Source organism: Haemaphysalis longicornis, unplaced genomic scaffold (assembly GCF_048455015.1).
Source record: "Haemaphysalis longicornis isolate Haplotype H1 unplaced genomic scaffold, Haemaphysalis longicornis Haplotype H1 scaffold_4, whole genome shotgun sequence".
Lineage (NCBI taxonomy): Eukaryota > Metazoa > Arthropoda > Arachnida > Ixodida > Ixodidae > Haemaphysalis > Haemaphysalis longicornis.
Window position 1 is genome coordinate 120,200,149 of NW_027526361.1, and position 16,417 is coordinate 120,216,565.

Genomic DNA, 16,417 nt, shown 5'->3' on the forward strand with positions numbered 1-16,417 from the left:
CAAACCCTTCAAGCACGCTTTTTCAGACTTTGTTAAATTTTGACGTTTACCTTTGTGAATTTCATATTCCCGCATGACATCTTTTTGCACAGCGGCGATGTACAGATTCAGGCACTCGTCACGTTGAGTGCTTGGCGTCCAATCCCTGTTTGGGCGTGTCTGCGCATCTTGAACGTTAGGAGGCTTATCTAAAAAGTATTCTCTTAGTCTTAAATTTCTTGCAAAGTTATCTAGGTCTTGAAGTAACTGGAATTCATTAAAGCAGCCGGTTGTGGGGCAGAAGTTCAGCCCCTTCGAGAGTAGTTTTGTTTCATCAGGTGACAGGGCAGTACTAGATAAGTTTACGATAGCGGTGCCGCGTGGTTCTGTAGTAGGTTGGTTATTCACTATGCAAGAAAGTGGTTGAGGGTCGGGGCTATAGTTGAAAGGCGAAATTTCAGGCAAAGTAGGGTTGGGAACTCTATCTCGTCTTAGTTTGCGAATTTTTGTGTCTATGAGGTCACGATGTTTAGCTTTTTCGAACTCCGCTAAGGAGTTTATTTCGTCTGGTGACAGGGGCCCGTTGGAGCGGATAAGAGCTATCGTTTGGGCAGTTAGCTGTTTCACCTGTTTTTCGCTATGATTGATGGCAATTTTTACAAGTTCGAGAGAAGCACTTGAGAGAACGTTCTGCCATGCTAGTCGGTCGTGATGATCAAGGTTCGTTATGGAAGGCGCGTGAGAGAGCGTGATACCTTTAGGGGTTACTCCAGCTTTTAGGTACACTTGAAGCGTTGATTTATGAAGATCATGTCTAATTCGTTTGTCAGAAAGTTTTCTTATTTTTAGGAATGTGGCGCTGTGGAATGTAGGCACAGAACCGGACTCACCATTTACATATCAGTCGGTCCTAATGCGGGGAGCGGGTGTGGGCGGCTGGCGTAGGTTATCGGTCGTCAATATCGAGCGGCGTTGTTGCACAGGTGTTCCGGGCGTCATGCTCTGGGCGATTGTCGGAAACTCCACGTCGATGTTTTCAGCCAGAACTCCGGGAAAGGGCACTTGAACCGTGTTCACGATGGGGGGGTGGCGGCGGTCTTCGGGGTTCTCCGCTGTGGCGGCCGGGCTTGCTGCATTGATGTTCTCCTGGTTGGCATGATGATCGGTGATGCGTGGCTCACTTGACGTGGCGTCGCGAACCGGAACTCTGTTGGTCTGGGTTGCCGGTTGGTAATGCGAGGGACTGCTGGCAGTGACCGCTTTTGATGACCACCCGGGTGCCGTCGTTGTTGCATCCCGTATCAGAAGACCCCTCAAAGTTTGCGCCATCACAGCGACTCCTAGGAAGCTGGGGTGAAGCCCGTCCGCAGCCAGGAAACGACGGGGCGGAAGTGAGTCAAACTGATAGTCCACGTACGTCACTTTGGTTGGGCGACGACAGTAGCTCCGGATTGTTTCGTTGAATTTGCGGGCTTCCCAATTAAACCACTTCACGAAGTGGTCGTTTGGTCGGTCAAGCCGGCGGTTGGTGTGACGTGGCAACACACATGACACGACCAACTTCTGGAGCTCCGGTCTGGTTCGAAGGGTGTTGTTTACCAGTCGGCGAAGACGGCGAAGGGTCTCATCGCAGCCGTAATGCTCCAGCTCGCTTGTACCGACGTGGAACACCAGTGTTCTCACAGTTCTTGGAATACTTGGAAGCTCACTTTCTATCTCGAACGTGGTCGCTCCTCGGATGGTGATGAAGGCAGGGGCCGCTGTGTCATACGGATTGAAGTGCTGGTGAAGGTAACGAGTCTGTGAATTTCCGATCACTGCAGAGGTAGGCGGATGTTTGGGGAACCTCCGCGTGAGTTGCTGCTCCGAGGGTGCGCCGGGGGCCGGTCTTGAAACAACTGGCATGCTGGCGATGGGGCCGAAGGCGTGGTGAACACAAAGTAAGAAACCTCGGTAACAGCAACAGCGGAGGGTTTATTTCGACGTTTCGACTTCGAGACAAGTCTTCTACAGGAATGATGGCTTCGGTCGTTTCGGAAGAGAGCATATATGTCGAAAGTGGAAAGCGGGTTTACGAATGGCCAACGATACCACACACAAACATACGTGAACAACACAAACACGAAGCGGGAATCTTCCTTATTGGAAGAATGAACAAAAAATGAACAACGAAGAGAGAGACGCCAAGATAGTTGGAGAGAAAAAAAAAGAAAAAAAGGAAGAAAGGGAGATGAAAGAGCACTGAACAGGAATTCGAGTGAGGGTCTCGGTTCTGGCAGCCTTGATGCCTAGGTAGCATAAGAGGGCTTCCCGCCAGTTACCCACTCATGACAGGCTGTAGACGTTTGAGTCACGCCCCAAGGGTTGAAAAGAAGGTCCCCCTCTCCCCGTGTAGTCAGAGTGGCGCTGGCTACCACCCTCAAGCGTCAGATACACTTCTAGTAAATATACATAGCCCGGAAAGTGAAGGAGGACAAAGTCGCCCAGATAGCCGAATCGGTAAGGCATTCGAGATCTAATCGAAAGGCGTGGGTTCAGTCCCCACTCTGGGCGCGTGTTTTTCTTTCTTTCTTTCTTTCTTCCTTATATTTAAAAAAAATCTTAACTTCATTAACCGTAGTAAAAGATAGAGCCTAACCACACCCCTATGCCTCCTTTGGCGTTGTAGACTGCCGACCTTTGTTCCTGTATTTCCTCAACGAGCCCCTCATTTCCTCACTATATTATTATATATATATATATATATATATATATATATATATATATATATATATATATATATATATATATATATATATATATATATATACGATAATAGGGTTTGGAAAATGAGGGGCTCATTAGGAAATACAGAAAGAAATGCCGGCAGTCTACAACGCCAAAGAAGGCATAGGGGAATGGTTAGAATATTTTTTTTTATTTTCACCGTTGGTGACGTTACTATTTTTTATTATTATTAATTACGTGAGAAAGAAAGAAAAACACGCTCCCAGAGTGGGGACCGAACCCACGCCTTTCGATTAGATCTGTAGACGTTCGCTGTAGACGTTCGCGTCACGCCCCGGGGGTTGAAAAGAAGGTCCCCTTCTCCCCGTGTAGTCTAAGTGGCACTGGCTACCACCCTCAAGCGTCAGATACAGTTGTAGTAAATATAAATACCCCAGAAAGTGAAGAAGGACACAGTCGCCCAGATAGCCGAATTGGTAAGGCATTCGAGATCTAATCGAAAGGCGTGGGTTCGGTCCCCACTCTGGGAGCGTGTTTTTCTCTCTTTCTCATGTAATTAATAATAATAAAAAATAGTAACGTCACTAACGGTAAAAAAAAATCAAAACATCCCCCTCGCGAGGGGCACGATCAAATGCAGAGCATTTCCGCGGGAATCCAACGCGGCGAGAGGGTGTTGCGCACGTCCCCACTTGTTGTGCGCCCGAACCGAACGCGGCGAGAGAGGGTGTTGCGAGCGGAGAGAAGGCGAGGAGGACGCGGGGGAGAGGGCGCACTTGTGGCCGACGGTTGAATGAGTCAAGGATATAAGGCGCGTGCGTAACCTTCCATTCTGTGTCGGCATTGTGGAGCAGTCGGTAGAGCGCCGTGTACCTTGCGATCCGCCCGCAGAGTCGTGGAATCGAAACCTGGCGCCAGAAGGCATTATTTTTTTTATATAGTGTAGGGGGAGCTATGCGGACTGCGGGATGCGGACTACGAACGCCAACGCGGGTGACATCGTGTGTTACTGAAATGCTCTGCATTTAATATTCTAACCATTCCCCTATGCCTTCTTTGGCGTTGTAGACTGCCGGCATTTCTTTCTGTATTTCCTAACGAGCCCCTCATTTTCCAAACCCTATTATCGTGCGAAAGTTTAGCGAGGGCCTCGGTTCTGGCAGCCTTGATGCCAAGGTAGAATAAGAGGGTTTCCCGCCTGTTACCCACTTATGACCGGCTGTAGACGTTCGCGTCACGCCCCGGGGGTTGAAAAGAAGGTCCCCTTCTCCCCGTGTAGTCTAAGTGGCGCTGGCTACCACCCTCAAGCGTCAGATACAGTTGTAGTAAATATAAATACCCCAGAAAGTGAAGAAGGACACAGTCGCCCAGATAGCCGAATTGGTAAGGCATTCGAGATCTAATCGAAAGGCGTGGGTTCGGTCCCCACTCTGGGGCGTGTTTTTCTTTCTTTCTCACGTAATTAATAATAATAAAAAATAGTAATGTCACTAACGGTAAAAAAATATTCTAGCCATTCCCCTATGCCTTCTTTGGCGTTGTAGACTGCCGGCATTTCTTTCTGTATATATATAAATATATATATATATATATATATATATATATATATATATATATATATACACAGAAACATAGGTCGGCAGTCTACAACGCCAAAGGAGGCATAGGGGTGTGGTTAGGCTCTATTTTTTACTACGGTTAATGAAGTTAAGATTTTTTTAATATAAGGAAGAAAGAAAGAAAGAAAAACACGCGCCCAGAGTGGGGACCGAACCCACGCCTTTCGATTAGATCTCGAATGCCTTACCAATTTGGCTATCTGGGCGACTGTGTTCTCCTCCACTTTCTGGGCTATTTATAATTACTAGAAGTGTATCTGACGCTTGAGGGTGGTAGCCAGCGCCACTCTGACTACACGGGGAGAGGGGAGAAGGGGACCTTCTTTTCAACCCCCGGGGCGTGACTCCAACGTCTACAGCCTGTCATGAGTGGGTAACTGGCGGGAAGCCCTCTTATGCCACCTAGGCATCAAGGCTGCCAGAACCGAGACCCTCGCTAGGCTTTCGCAGAATAATATAGTAAGGAAATGAGGGGCTCGTCGAGGAAATACAGAAACATAGGTCGGCAGTCTACAACGCCAAAGGAGGCATAGGGGTGTGGTTAGGCTCTATTTTTTACTACGGTTAATGAAGTTAAGATTTTTTTTAATATAAGGAAGAAAGAAAGAAAGAAAAACACGCGCCCAGAGTGGGGACCGAACCCACGCCTTTCGATTAGATCTCGAATGCCTTACCAATTCGGCTATCTGGGCGACTGTGTTCTCCTCCACTTTCTGGGCTAAATTATAATTATAAATAGCCCAGAAAGTGGAGGAGAACACAGTCGCCCAGATAGCCGAATTGGTAAGGCATTCGAGATCTAATCGAAAGGCGTGGGTTCGGTCCCCACTCTGGGCACGTGTTTTTCTTTCTTTCTTTCTTCCTTATATTAAAAAAATCTTAACTTCATTAACTGTAGTAAAAAATAGAGCCTAACCACACCCCTATGCCTCCTTTGGCGTTGTGTTTCTGTATTTGTGTTTCTGTGTTTCTGTACTATGTTTCTGTATTTCCTCAACGAGCCCCTCATTTCCTTACTATATATATATATATATATATATATATATATATATATATATATATATATATATATATATATTATGACGCGGCTATGACGCAACACAATCCACTTTAATCCAAGCCAAACCAAGCCAATCCAATCGAATCCAATGCCCCTCGCGAGAGAGTGTTCGCTATCGGAGAAAAGAGGGGGTGAGCGGCGGAGAGGGCAGCTGGCGCGGCGAGGAGAATGGGGGAGGGGTGTGGACGGACAACGACAACGCCGTATGGAGGGACAAGGCGAGTGAATGAGATGCAGCCGCATCTAAAACTTTTAACGTGATAGCATTATTAATGCTCATTTTTTTATTTCCCCGTGGCTGCTAGCCGCCCGCTATCAGCCGTGCTCCTGAAGCGTCCACGGAAATACATCATCGCTGTCATCCGGTCGCTACGACTGAGGCAGCAAGTTTCGAGGGCTGGCCTGAATCTGGAATATGGCGCAGGGGCAAGTGGAGTGGGGAAAGGAGGACAATGGCAGTACGGGGGAGACGAAAGAAGGCGAGTGAATTTTCAGCAGGTGCCGCTCCTGCGCAGTAAAGTTTGCTCAACGCCCAGTCGGTGGCGCCACACTCGACAGACACGGTTGCCAGCCGTGCCAACTGACGTCATAACAACAAAGCAGCGTCTTTCCTTAAATAACCAGTCCACGCACTACTTGACACTCACAGTACTACTTTCATATCTCTGCCCACCGGCATACTTAACCAATGTAACCAATGTAGTAGCCCTCTATAGCTCCATTTACGCTTTTATTGTACTACTTAACCAATGTAACCGTAAAATTCAAATGGCCCCATTTGGCCAGACTTGGACTGGCTGTGTATAATAAAAAATATACGTGGAAAACAAAAAGAAGCATACATGCCTTACACAAGAGACGCTGGGATATTTCATCATAATTGTACTTCGGTTTTTTTTCCGTGACCAAGGTGGTGTGCTCATGTGTGTACTACACATGCTGACTTTGCAAGTGTTAAGCGCCATATCCGATTTGAAACAGCTGTTGAGGAACGCACTCAACACATTATCTACGCACCGAAGTGGAGCCTATAGAAAGTGATAAACCCATGCCGGCAGTTGCGATTGTGTTTTGGAATAACGCGCGTTTGCAATTGCAACGCTTGTGTATCAAAGTTAAGACTGCTACGATATTTCAAATCGGCATATCGATTCGAGATTTCAGGTCATAATGGGCCGAAGATGCCCCTAGCCAATGAGGCGCTCCGTAATGGAAGGACGTGAAAATATTTCTACTGCATGGGTATCGTTAAGGTGCGTTGATACCCCGACGCACGAGCGTTCTCGCCTTTTTCCTGCATTAGAAAAGCAGCCATGCAAACCGGCTGCGCTGAACCCCGCCTGCATCTGCTAAGCACCACAACGCCTTAACCACTGCGCCACCGTGGCGGAACACAAACTGTTCGCCTTTTTAATGGTGACAGTATATCTAAAGTGATTTAAACTCTATCTGCAACATTGAAGTCTTTTCAAACCCACTGTATGCCATTACAAATTTGTAAAAACGGATCTTCTACCAATGTGTCTCAGGGAAATCGAAACACTATAATTTGACGCAGCAACACGATGGTCAACTTAGTAAGGCGTTTCCAAGCACATGTTCTGCTGTTCTAATGCGCCCAACTTTGCAGGAGCGGAAGGCCCCAGGTGTTTGACCGTGGCGGCTGCTTTCTGATTGAGGCGAAAAGCAACAACCCCCGTGTGTATGAGAATTCGGCGCACGTTAAAGATCCCCAGGTAGTGAAAATTAATCCGGCGCCCTCCGCTACGGCGTGGCTCATCGCGTCCGTTGCGTCGGCTCGTTCTTCGATACAATCAATCAAATGAATCAATCAGCTGTTTTAAATGCTACTGGATAAGCCAAAAGTATTGGTCAGAGTTGATTGAAACAACCAATTATGTAAGACTAAAATTGTGGGAGCCACGTTTGCCAACCGCAAGCACCCTTTATAATCATCATCACATGCAGCTTCATCATCAGCGAAGCGCTTCCTTAGCGCGCAAAACACGCCACGCGCCAGGGAACACCGCTCTTCCTGGTAGCAACCTACGCGCACTCCCTGGTCGACGGGCCCATGTTGCCATTGAGTCGCATTTGAAATTATACAGGGTGGTGCGACGATAACTGGAACACCTTAAAATATTTCCCTGGACGAACCGCGGCTCTGTGCACTCTCGAACTTCACACGGAGGACGCATTTTGTGGTCTATTCTGTCTGACACTGCGAAAAGCGACGGTACTTACCTGTTTATTCTGAAAATAAATAAAAATGATTTTCGCCAATGCGAAAATGGCGGCTGATCTGGAAGTGCGAGCCAGCGCGAGTTGATGTTGGAGCGACAACGCCACCTGGGGTATCCAGAGCGAAACGCACGTTTGGGCTTCACGGTAGGAAGGAGCCAAATGGGGCAGCAGACGAGCAGAAAATCTGAAAGCGGGTTTTCCGAGCCGTCTGCTAGCTCATTTGCCTCCTTACCAGGTGCATTTTCTGATCCCTAGCCCCAGCGAGTTCTCAGCCTGACGGAGTTTTGACTCATGCGCTCAATGTGAGTTTGAATATGAGTGTAGATGAGCCATGAGTCTTAGCTTGAGTGAGAGGTGATTCTAAGAATATATGTGTGAGTAAGTTTGAGTCGGTCCAACTTTTCCGGAGTGTGTTGATGTTATGAAAACCTCAAACAAGTGATGGAAGCTCACACTAGCGCTTCACCCTTCAAGCTGGCAAAGCTGTGGGCAACCTTCGCGACGATCACGAGGGTTAAAGTTCGCGATTGCCGCCGAATTGCTTCTTCGCTGTCGCAACGACCTTCACTCCATCATCAAGGCTATAAGCGTGAGCTTCCATTTTTTTGTAAGTAATAATCATTGGACATCAGCTTGGAGCGGCGCACGCTATGACTGGTCTTTCTCGTTTCGAGCAGGTCGTGGCATGCTGGACGCTGGAGTTGTTTTTGCCAATCTTGGCTAATCTCCCTAAGTTGGTATGCTTGGCTTGAACGTGCGCAGGGGACGCTGGGCGGTCGTCGCGAGGCACGCACACACACGCGCTAGGAATTTTCGTGGTTTTAACTGTCGGGTGGTGACCCCCAGGCCCACGCTCACGTGCGCGCTCTCAGCAATTTTTTGGTTTTTTAACTGCGGACAAAAAAAAATTACGATTTGCTCAGGAGCTACGCTGTTAAAATTACTGGAACAATTCCTGCCTCTCCTCGTGTAGTTCACAAAATAATCTGCAGAACTGTTGCTCTAAGAGAACCAGAGCACAATGTTTAAAAGAACAATAAAAATGACTGACATAACTAACTTTAAGTATACATGAAAAAAAAAGGGTCGGCAGTAGAACACACTTCACACCTCCAGTTTGGGGGTGCATGCAAAATCCCATTTATAGACACAATATGTGCAAGTATACATATGCCAACTTGCATCTTAACAACGCTCTCGTACAGATGAGGGGCGCAATGGGAAAAATACGAATGTTCAATATTTTTGTCACTGCATCTCCAAACAGCAAAATCAGGACTGCACAGTACCAGTATCTCAGAAAAATATTTCTAATTTCCTGCTCAGTGAAATGTAAAAACTAGACGCGACACCGCAGCTACCTAGAGAAACCACTCCAAAACTGGGCATTCTTTGACCGTTGACATGGCACTGCCGCGCTTGCAAGAGAACGATTCAGAGAACCTACGGAACGACCTAAGAGGCTCGTTACACCACGCCTTGGCCCTTGAACCACCACACTGGGAAAAGCACCAAAATCGGAAGAATAGTTGCTCGTCCGTCGCCGATGGAAAGACGCTGAGCGTCCAAGGAGCCTGGCCTTTTGTCGCTTCCTGAAAGGCACCGAACAACACTCGGACAGACACCGCCGCTCGGGCCAGCTCCAGAGCTGTTTCGTCGGCTGTAGAAGAGGCAGCTGAATTGTTACTGAAGCACTGGATCGCTTTGCGCACCTCCTCGAACGATGTCCCGTCAGTTGCTAAGCGCATGCGCCGGAAGATTACCGTCGCTAGGGCGTTGGAGACTTCGTTGCCTAAAATGCCATACGACACCGCCAATGGAGCTTCCATGTTAAAAAAGGGCAGGCCTAACGCAACAGGAAGTAGATGGAAGCTCTCTTGGCCAATTTCGGAAAAGCGGACTGTGCCGTCATAGAGGATGTCGGGCATTGTTGTGTCATCCTTGGTCATCCTGTATGCCGCTGTGGCGCGCTTCATGTTCGTGAAGATTTTCGTTTCTTTCATGTTTGGATAACGTTCGAACAGGCCGTCGGCATCTAGCGTCTCCGCCAAGATAGTGAGTGAGGGGTCTCTTGAGTTTATCGCACTGGAGTTTGCCGTCAGGCCGCTGCGTGGCAAAGCCGAAGCCCATGGTGATAAAGTCAAGCGTTCACGGAATGCGGTGCGGACAGCGCGCACAAGCCGAGAGACATTCTTTGAAACAGATGGCCTCAGCTCCTGTCTTAGGCCGCCTACGTAAAACGCCCGCCCCATGTAGTCATGTGTCAGGTTTCCGCAGAATAAGGCATGGTGGTGGTTGGTGTCTGCCTGATCTAGGTAATCTAGGTAGTAACCGATAACGTGTTTGTTCGCCAGGAGGGACAGCCCTTGGACCACGACCCAACCGACATAGTAGGTCATATTGCTTTCCCCTTCACTCTGCGTAAGATTGAAAAATGCTGAGAAGAAGGCGAGGTTTCTTATGGTGAACACGGTTTCGGGTCCGCTGAGGGCCATGTCGAAGTGAACATGCAGCTCTTCCTGCCATATAGACTTGGGTATGGAGCTGTTTGCGAGGTCAATGACGTCGTCCAGGCTTTGATTATACAGGGTGGCAGAACCCATGGGCATGCTGTAGGAACTCTGCAGTGCAAGCACGACTCTCGATTCTAGGGAGAGCAGCTCGTCGAAGGAAAGGTTGGTGGTGCCTGGCGTGCCTAACCTGCGAGTGATTTCTTTGAAGTACCGCCGGTATCCCTTCATTTTTGTGTTGTCTCGCAGCGCGGCCGATCGCCGGTCCATAATCATGCCGTAGAATTTGGCGGGAGACACCGAGACCTTTCTGTTCCGAACCAACTTGAAGTGAATGACGGCAGCCCAGTCGTACTTTGCGGACAACGATAGGAGCATCCGGAGCAGATTCGAAGATTCTTTGAATTCGGGCCAGAAGACGCTCGAGTTCGGAAGCAGGCTCTTGATGGTTTCCATTTCATTGGCGCCTCCCGCCAAGACGGCTCTGCATGATTGGTAAAACAGCGCCGCCTTCTGCCAGGCGTCCTGCCGTCCACTTGCAGGCGTGGCCGTCCTTTCTGCGCTCGCGAACAGCTTCTCGGCATATCTGCACAAAAAATCCGAAACGTGGCACCGAGAGAAGTTTAAAAACACACAAGAAAAGGTTCACACACGCAATTCATTGCAGTGAAAATCAAATCTGTCCCCGACATTCTCTTTAAATGGACCTATCCTCGTACAGCATATACTCCAAAGTGCATATTCTGTGGGGAATCAGTCGTTTCCAATCTTTACCACCTTATGTGGATGTGCTCTGCCTTTTCACAAGGACGATCGGAGCTTTTAACACTACACTCCATCCCGTGTGATGAACAGGACCATATTAGCCAAATGCGTGCCAATCTCTCTTTATTAGAGGCAATTGTAGAGTTCTCTCTCCAGAATGGTCTCTATAAAGCAGTTTGATTCGTGATTGACTCAGCTCTGTATGGGTCAGTGATTCTGTGGCAAGTGCGAACTGACTTTCTAATGGGACAAAAAGTGCAAATGTGTTATCGATTACTTTTATTTTCATATTTTTTTCCCTTTCCCACTCTCCCCCATCCCCTTCAGGGTCTTATGACCTCCTCCAATAAACAGCCAATCAATCAATCTGTCAAACGTCTTAGCAAATAGGTAGTAAATTAATTCGGATGGTGTCAAACCTATAGACTGTCTTAGAGGGCCCAATCAATCAGGTCATATCATGTGATGCCCCTAATCTTTTTGGGCCACTTTGCGTTGGCTGCTCCTGCTGGTTGTAAACCATTCATCAAGCCGGCCCACCGGCTATGCAGTTTATTTAGAATGTATGTAGAGACATTACCAACCAACAATCATACACGCAACATGAAGGAAAGCTTGCTAGTTAAACACGAAAAAAGTTTCAGAGACATCTACGTTTGTATCCTAAGATGTCAGGCGCGATAGCGATACTCCCACGGAGCGTGGTCCCACGCTCCCACGCTTTTTTTTCGACTCCCACGGAGCGTGGTCGTCGGCAGCTGCCGCATTTCCGATCTATACTTCACGAGCACGAAAGGTTATCGAAAAGAGAAAGAGTAGCAACCATGGTGTTTATCCCTGTGTCCTATGAGAGTCAAAGATTGTGTGCTTCTGTTGCTTGAATTGAGAGCGTGTAAAGTTGCAAATACGAGGTGGTCGTCAGTATGAGAGACCAGGAGTCAGTGTCCGCGTTTCGATGTCTAGGCCGGGCTGAACAGTGTGGCTTTTTTTTCAGAGAAAGAGAGAGAGAGAGAGAGAGAAAGAAGATCTTTGTTCAGGAAGAAATAATTCTGGTTTGCGAAAATAGGGTAAAGGGATGGCAGGGACATTAAACGTTGAACCTAAATCTACGGCCCCAGATGCAGCCCCTCCTTCCCTTGCCCTCTCAATCAGCTCGCGCTGATCTTGAGGTAACGAGCTCGTCAGATCTGCCCCCATACCTCGAAAAAGTGGAATATCTTATCTTAGAGTCGTTGTGCCTTGGCTATACCCATGGACATGGCTAGGTTGCCCGCAAGATGGTGGACGTGTTCCCTATTTGAGTAGAGTTCTAAGTTATTGTCTGATGTTGCAAACGAACACCTTAAAGCACATGAATTTTCGATAAGTGTGTGGGTTTCTCGTCCGCAGAGTTTGTGATTCATCGGCATTGAGACCTTGTTGTATCAAGGGGAAACATTGTGTCCTAGGCATAGGATAAGGATTCGTTCCTATAGCGGTTTTTGAAGAGGGCAGTGTGGAAGTTATGGTGACAATGAGCACGGTATGTAAGTTCGAGTGCCTCTTGCATAGTGCGTCGTTTGCTTCCAGACCATTGGATCCGGCTGTAGAGACGACGTTGTTAAATTTCTGCACTATGGATGGGAATATCTTATCGAAGCTGTTCGTATTCCGCCTCCAGAAAACCGTATAATGTCGTTTAGAGTATAGAGTAGCTCGCGTAAAACCGCATAGAGTGGCTCGCGCACCTGAGCGGAACATCTTGGCAGGATTTCCTATATATCTGGACGGAAGCGGCTGATTACAATTTCAAAGAGGGCATGCGAACTCAATACAGGTAGCAGTATTCAGCTTTGAAAATTCTCTCGTAGAACTTGGCCTGGCACTTTCACCCACAAAAAATGAATTCCCCGAGTATAGATTTATGGTGACTAACAAACTCGGCCGAACCACTGAGACTCCAAATGGGCACCGACACTTTACCCTCGAAAAAGGGCAGTTTGACTACTCGGCGTCCAAGTTAGCAGCTGCAACAGTCCCAGCGCGTAGATTCGTACCCTACGCACAACCTGGCGATAGACAATGCACCTCATTCACCTCATTTTCCGTATATCAAGAAATCCGGCGGATACAGTCAAAGGGTGTGCCTTGCGCTTGGGCGAGTGGTGGCGGTCGGCAGGATCACTTATGCAATACCAGCAGACATTTTGTCACAAAAACAGATACAGGACCTGAATGTCCTGTACCGTGCAACAATCCCGACAATTACTGGGTCACCTAAGCATTCCCGCATTGATATCCTCGAACAGGCCGCTCAACTGCCGCCCCTCGCCAACATAGTGGTGGAATCTCAACTTAGGCACCAGCAACGCCTTGACCTCACACCGCAAGGCCAAGCACTCAGACAACGAGATCTGAAAAACAGAAAAGTCGACCCAATGCTAATACCACAATCAATCCCACCCTGGGATCGCTGAACAACAGGTATCGTACGCCGGAAACCAATCGCAAGGCGAAACATAGCTGTACGGGAAATATATAAATGCTACCTTAAGCAAGATAAAGAACCTGATGAATGGGACATCTTCACATGTGCCTCAGTTGATGGTACGCAAGAGGTGATTTCTTGGGTATGCACAGAACACCCTTCCCTGAATGGCCGCCACCAAATTCCGCGCACTTACGGCTTCGCCGAAGGAGCTGACTTCCTCCTCATTCCTCCACACGCCTCCTCATCAGAAAATACGGCAGTGACCCGACCACCCTCTATACGGACGCCTCTCCCTATCCTCAACGACCAGCTCACGTCGCTACTGTTGCCCGCTTCGACAATGCCTTACTAACCTTGGCAACTGCCTGCACAGCGTCTACTACCACGGCCGAAGAAGAAGCCATTGCCCTCGCAATGACCCAAGCAATGAGTCCCGGCATAACAATACTGTGACTCACAAGATGCCTGCCATCGTTTTGCACTCGGACGAGTCTCGGCTCTTACCCTGGCCATTCTTTCTCAATGCCCCACCCTTCCTCATGCCCGCATAGTGTGGACACCCAGCCACACTTCCCCCCCTGGGAACGAGGTGGCGCACGCCACCGCCCGAGCTCTCCTTCATGGGGCATTCCCAGAAGAGGCCAACAATGCAGCCAGAATCACAAACTCCCTTACGCCCCTCTCCCGAACCTAAACTGACATCCTCTACAACTACAGAGCTACCCGACGCACCTTTACCCCTCCCCACCCTTCCCTTACTACCGCTGACGCCCGCATTTGGCGCCGACTTCAAACTAACACTTATTACAATCACCTCCATCTCCACCACATATCCTCTACTAACTACCCACTTAACTGCCCCCAATGCGATGAGCCTAACACCACAGCCCATCTCGTCTGGACGTGCACCACCGACCCTCCACAACCCAGATCCCCTACCCTTGAGCAGTGGGAGTGCGCGTTGCAGAGCTGCCAGCCCGAAGACGAGGAGGCCCTGATCTCTCGGGCGAGGATGGCAGCCGCGGCACGCGGCCTACCGGGACAAGATGGCCGCCCACAGCTCCTAACTCTTTTTCTCCCCTACCGCGTCCCTGTTGTTTCAATAAACGTTTTCTCTCTCTCTCTCTCTCTCTCTTCTCACGTGCCACAAGCCTACAAACACACCTGAGCGACGGCAGGCCATCGGACCGAGCTCATGCTCAAAGATCTCAAAAGAGCGGCTCTGTTGCGGCACTGAAGCCTATGCGAGCAAGCGAACAAACGACCAAAGGAACGCTCACGTGAAGTCCGAAGCCTACGCTACCAATAAAACAAAAGAAATGTTGCCATGCGCCCAGAATGCGCTAAAAGGCATTCTGGAACACAACGCCAGCCCACGATCGCATGGCGGCCTTGTTGTTGATTGCTTCTTTTTCCTTTTTTCTTTGTGTTTTGTGCTGTCAAAGACCGGCCATATAGAAAAAAAGATAGCTCAATTGGAAATAGAGCGGTTTCAAACGGGAGGGACCCATTTCGTTGCTCACCGAGGAACACGTTGGTTCTTTCCAATTGGAAATTTTTTATTCCCGTTGGACAACTTACGGCCGCGTTAAACAGCTCCGTTATTACTAAAATAGTAGACGTATGAAATCTTCTCAATCAATATTCTCAACAAATACAGTTTCAGTTCGAGGTTTTTGTGCTACCTGTTCCACCGACAGGCCCAGTTCAGGCGCCATTACATGACCGGCAGCTAAAGCAACCGGCACATATTTCTTTTAAATCTACTTAGGGCGAATACTGCAACCCTTCCAGTGACAATAATAGGAGCCTTGTGCTGAATATGCGGCCTCGGGCTTCCACGCTAAAACGACAACTAGCCACGTCAAGACGAATGCGCCTTTCAGGAACCCTCCGAGAAGCTCATACACGGTTGCTGCAACACCTCTTGCAGCTTAATGCAACATAGCTTAAACGAGTAGTGACGCAAAATTTCAACCCTGAGGTAACTATATAACTATGACATAACTATGGGATAAAATAGGCTCCTTTGAATGGCGAGACACCTCCGCGGACGTTCCAATCATAGCCGTTCAGTACAAAATATTTTAAACCAATGACATAACTATTATGTTATGTCATTAAACCAATGACATAACATAACAAGAACGATTAGACCGGCAACCCTTTCGAATTGGGCATCAGCGTTACGTGAGAACGCTTTTAGATCCTTGGCCAGCTCCACCCTCGAGGATCAGAGGCAGCTGGTCGAGAGGGCTGTGGACGCGGCCTGAGCTCAAGGTCTTCTGGACTCAGACAGGGGGGACGGAGGGTTTTATCCACGGAGCACACTGTAGATGTCACAGTGAATTTACCCAGCGTTCCCCGCGCGGAAATACCTGCTCGCCGGCGGCGGAGTCGGCGGTACGAATTTGTCGTCTGCTTTAGTGACGGTAGTTTTTCGGCCTGTTTAAGCGCAGCTTCGCGTCCCTTGCACGCTGCATTCGAATGGCTTGAATAAATCATTAGAGTTTTGGTTTGGGCTAGTTGGTAGCGGCAATTCAAAACTTTGTGCAGCGCCAAAAAAAAAAAAAAAACGACAGAGGACACAGGGAGGCGACGAGCACAAGCGCTAACTACCAATTTGCACACAAAATAATTCGCACAACGCTGCTGTGACGTCGAACAAAAGGCAGCACGAGGGACAAACTAAGGTGGCACCCACCCCCGACTCAGATAGCCGATATTCTTATCGGAAAAGGCCACGGATGACGGGGACACGCAACTATCCCCCAGGTGGGCTATTTCGGCCGCCTCGATTATTTCCCTTGTCTTCTGGTTGGCGCGACGAGCGAGGACAGCACAACTGTCAAAGAAGGGCATTCAACCGCAATTACAGCAATGAATGCCCAAGTGGCCCTTGACAACCTTATGGACATTGTAGTCATGCTCACGCAGCTGGTCGTTCAGGCACCGACCTGTTTGGCCGACATATGGAAGTTAGAACTTGTGCCCGTCGCCCCCCTGTGTCCTCTGTCGTTTTTTGGGGGGGCTACACGAAGCC

General features: G+C 48.6%; 1 protein-coding gene and 1 non-coding gene across 2 annotated transcripts in view; one reads left to right on the top strand and one right to left on the bottom strand.

The window, feature by feature from the left end:
- Positions 1–5,090: 5,090 nt before the first annotated feature.
- On the top strand, positions 5,091–5,162 carry Trnar-ucu (transfer RNA arginine (anticodon UCU)). Its single transcript has one exon. It is a non-coding gene; the product is annotated as a tRNA-Arg (tRNA).
- Positions 5,163–8,753: 3,591 nt separating this feature from the next.
- LOC144180535 (uncharacterized) overlaps positions 8,754–16,417 on the bottom strand; it is a 35,579-nt gene continuing 27,915 nt past the window's right edge. Inside the window, exon 7 of the mRNA XM_077708865.1 lies at positions 8,754–10,725. Within this exon, the coding sequence (XP_077564991.1) occupies positions 8,991–10,725 (1,735 nt within the window). The 3' untranslated portion in view covers positions 8,754–8,990. The remainder of the gene's footprint in view (positions 10,726–16,417) is intronic.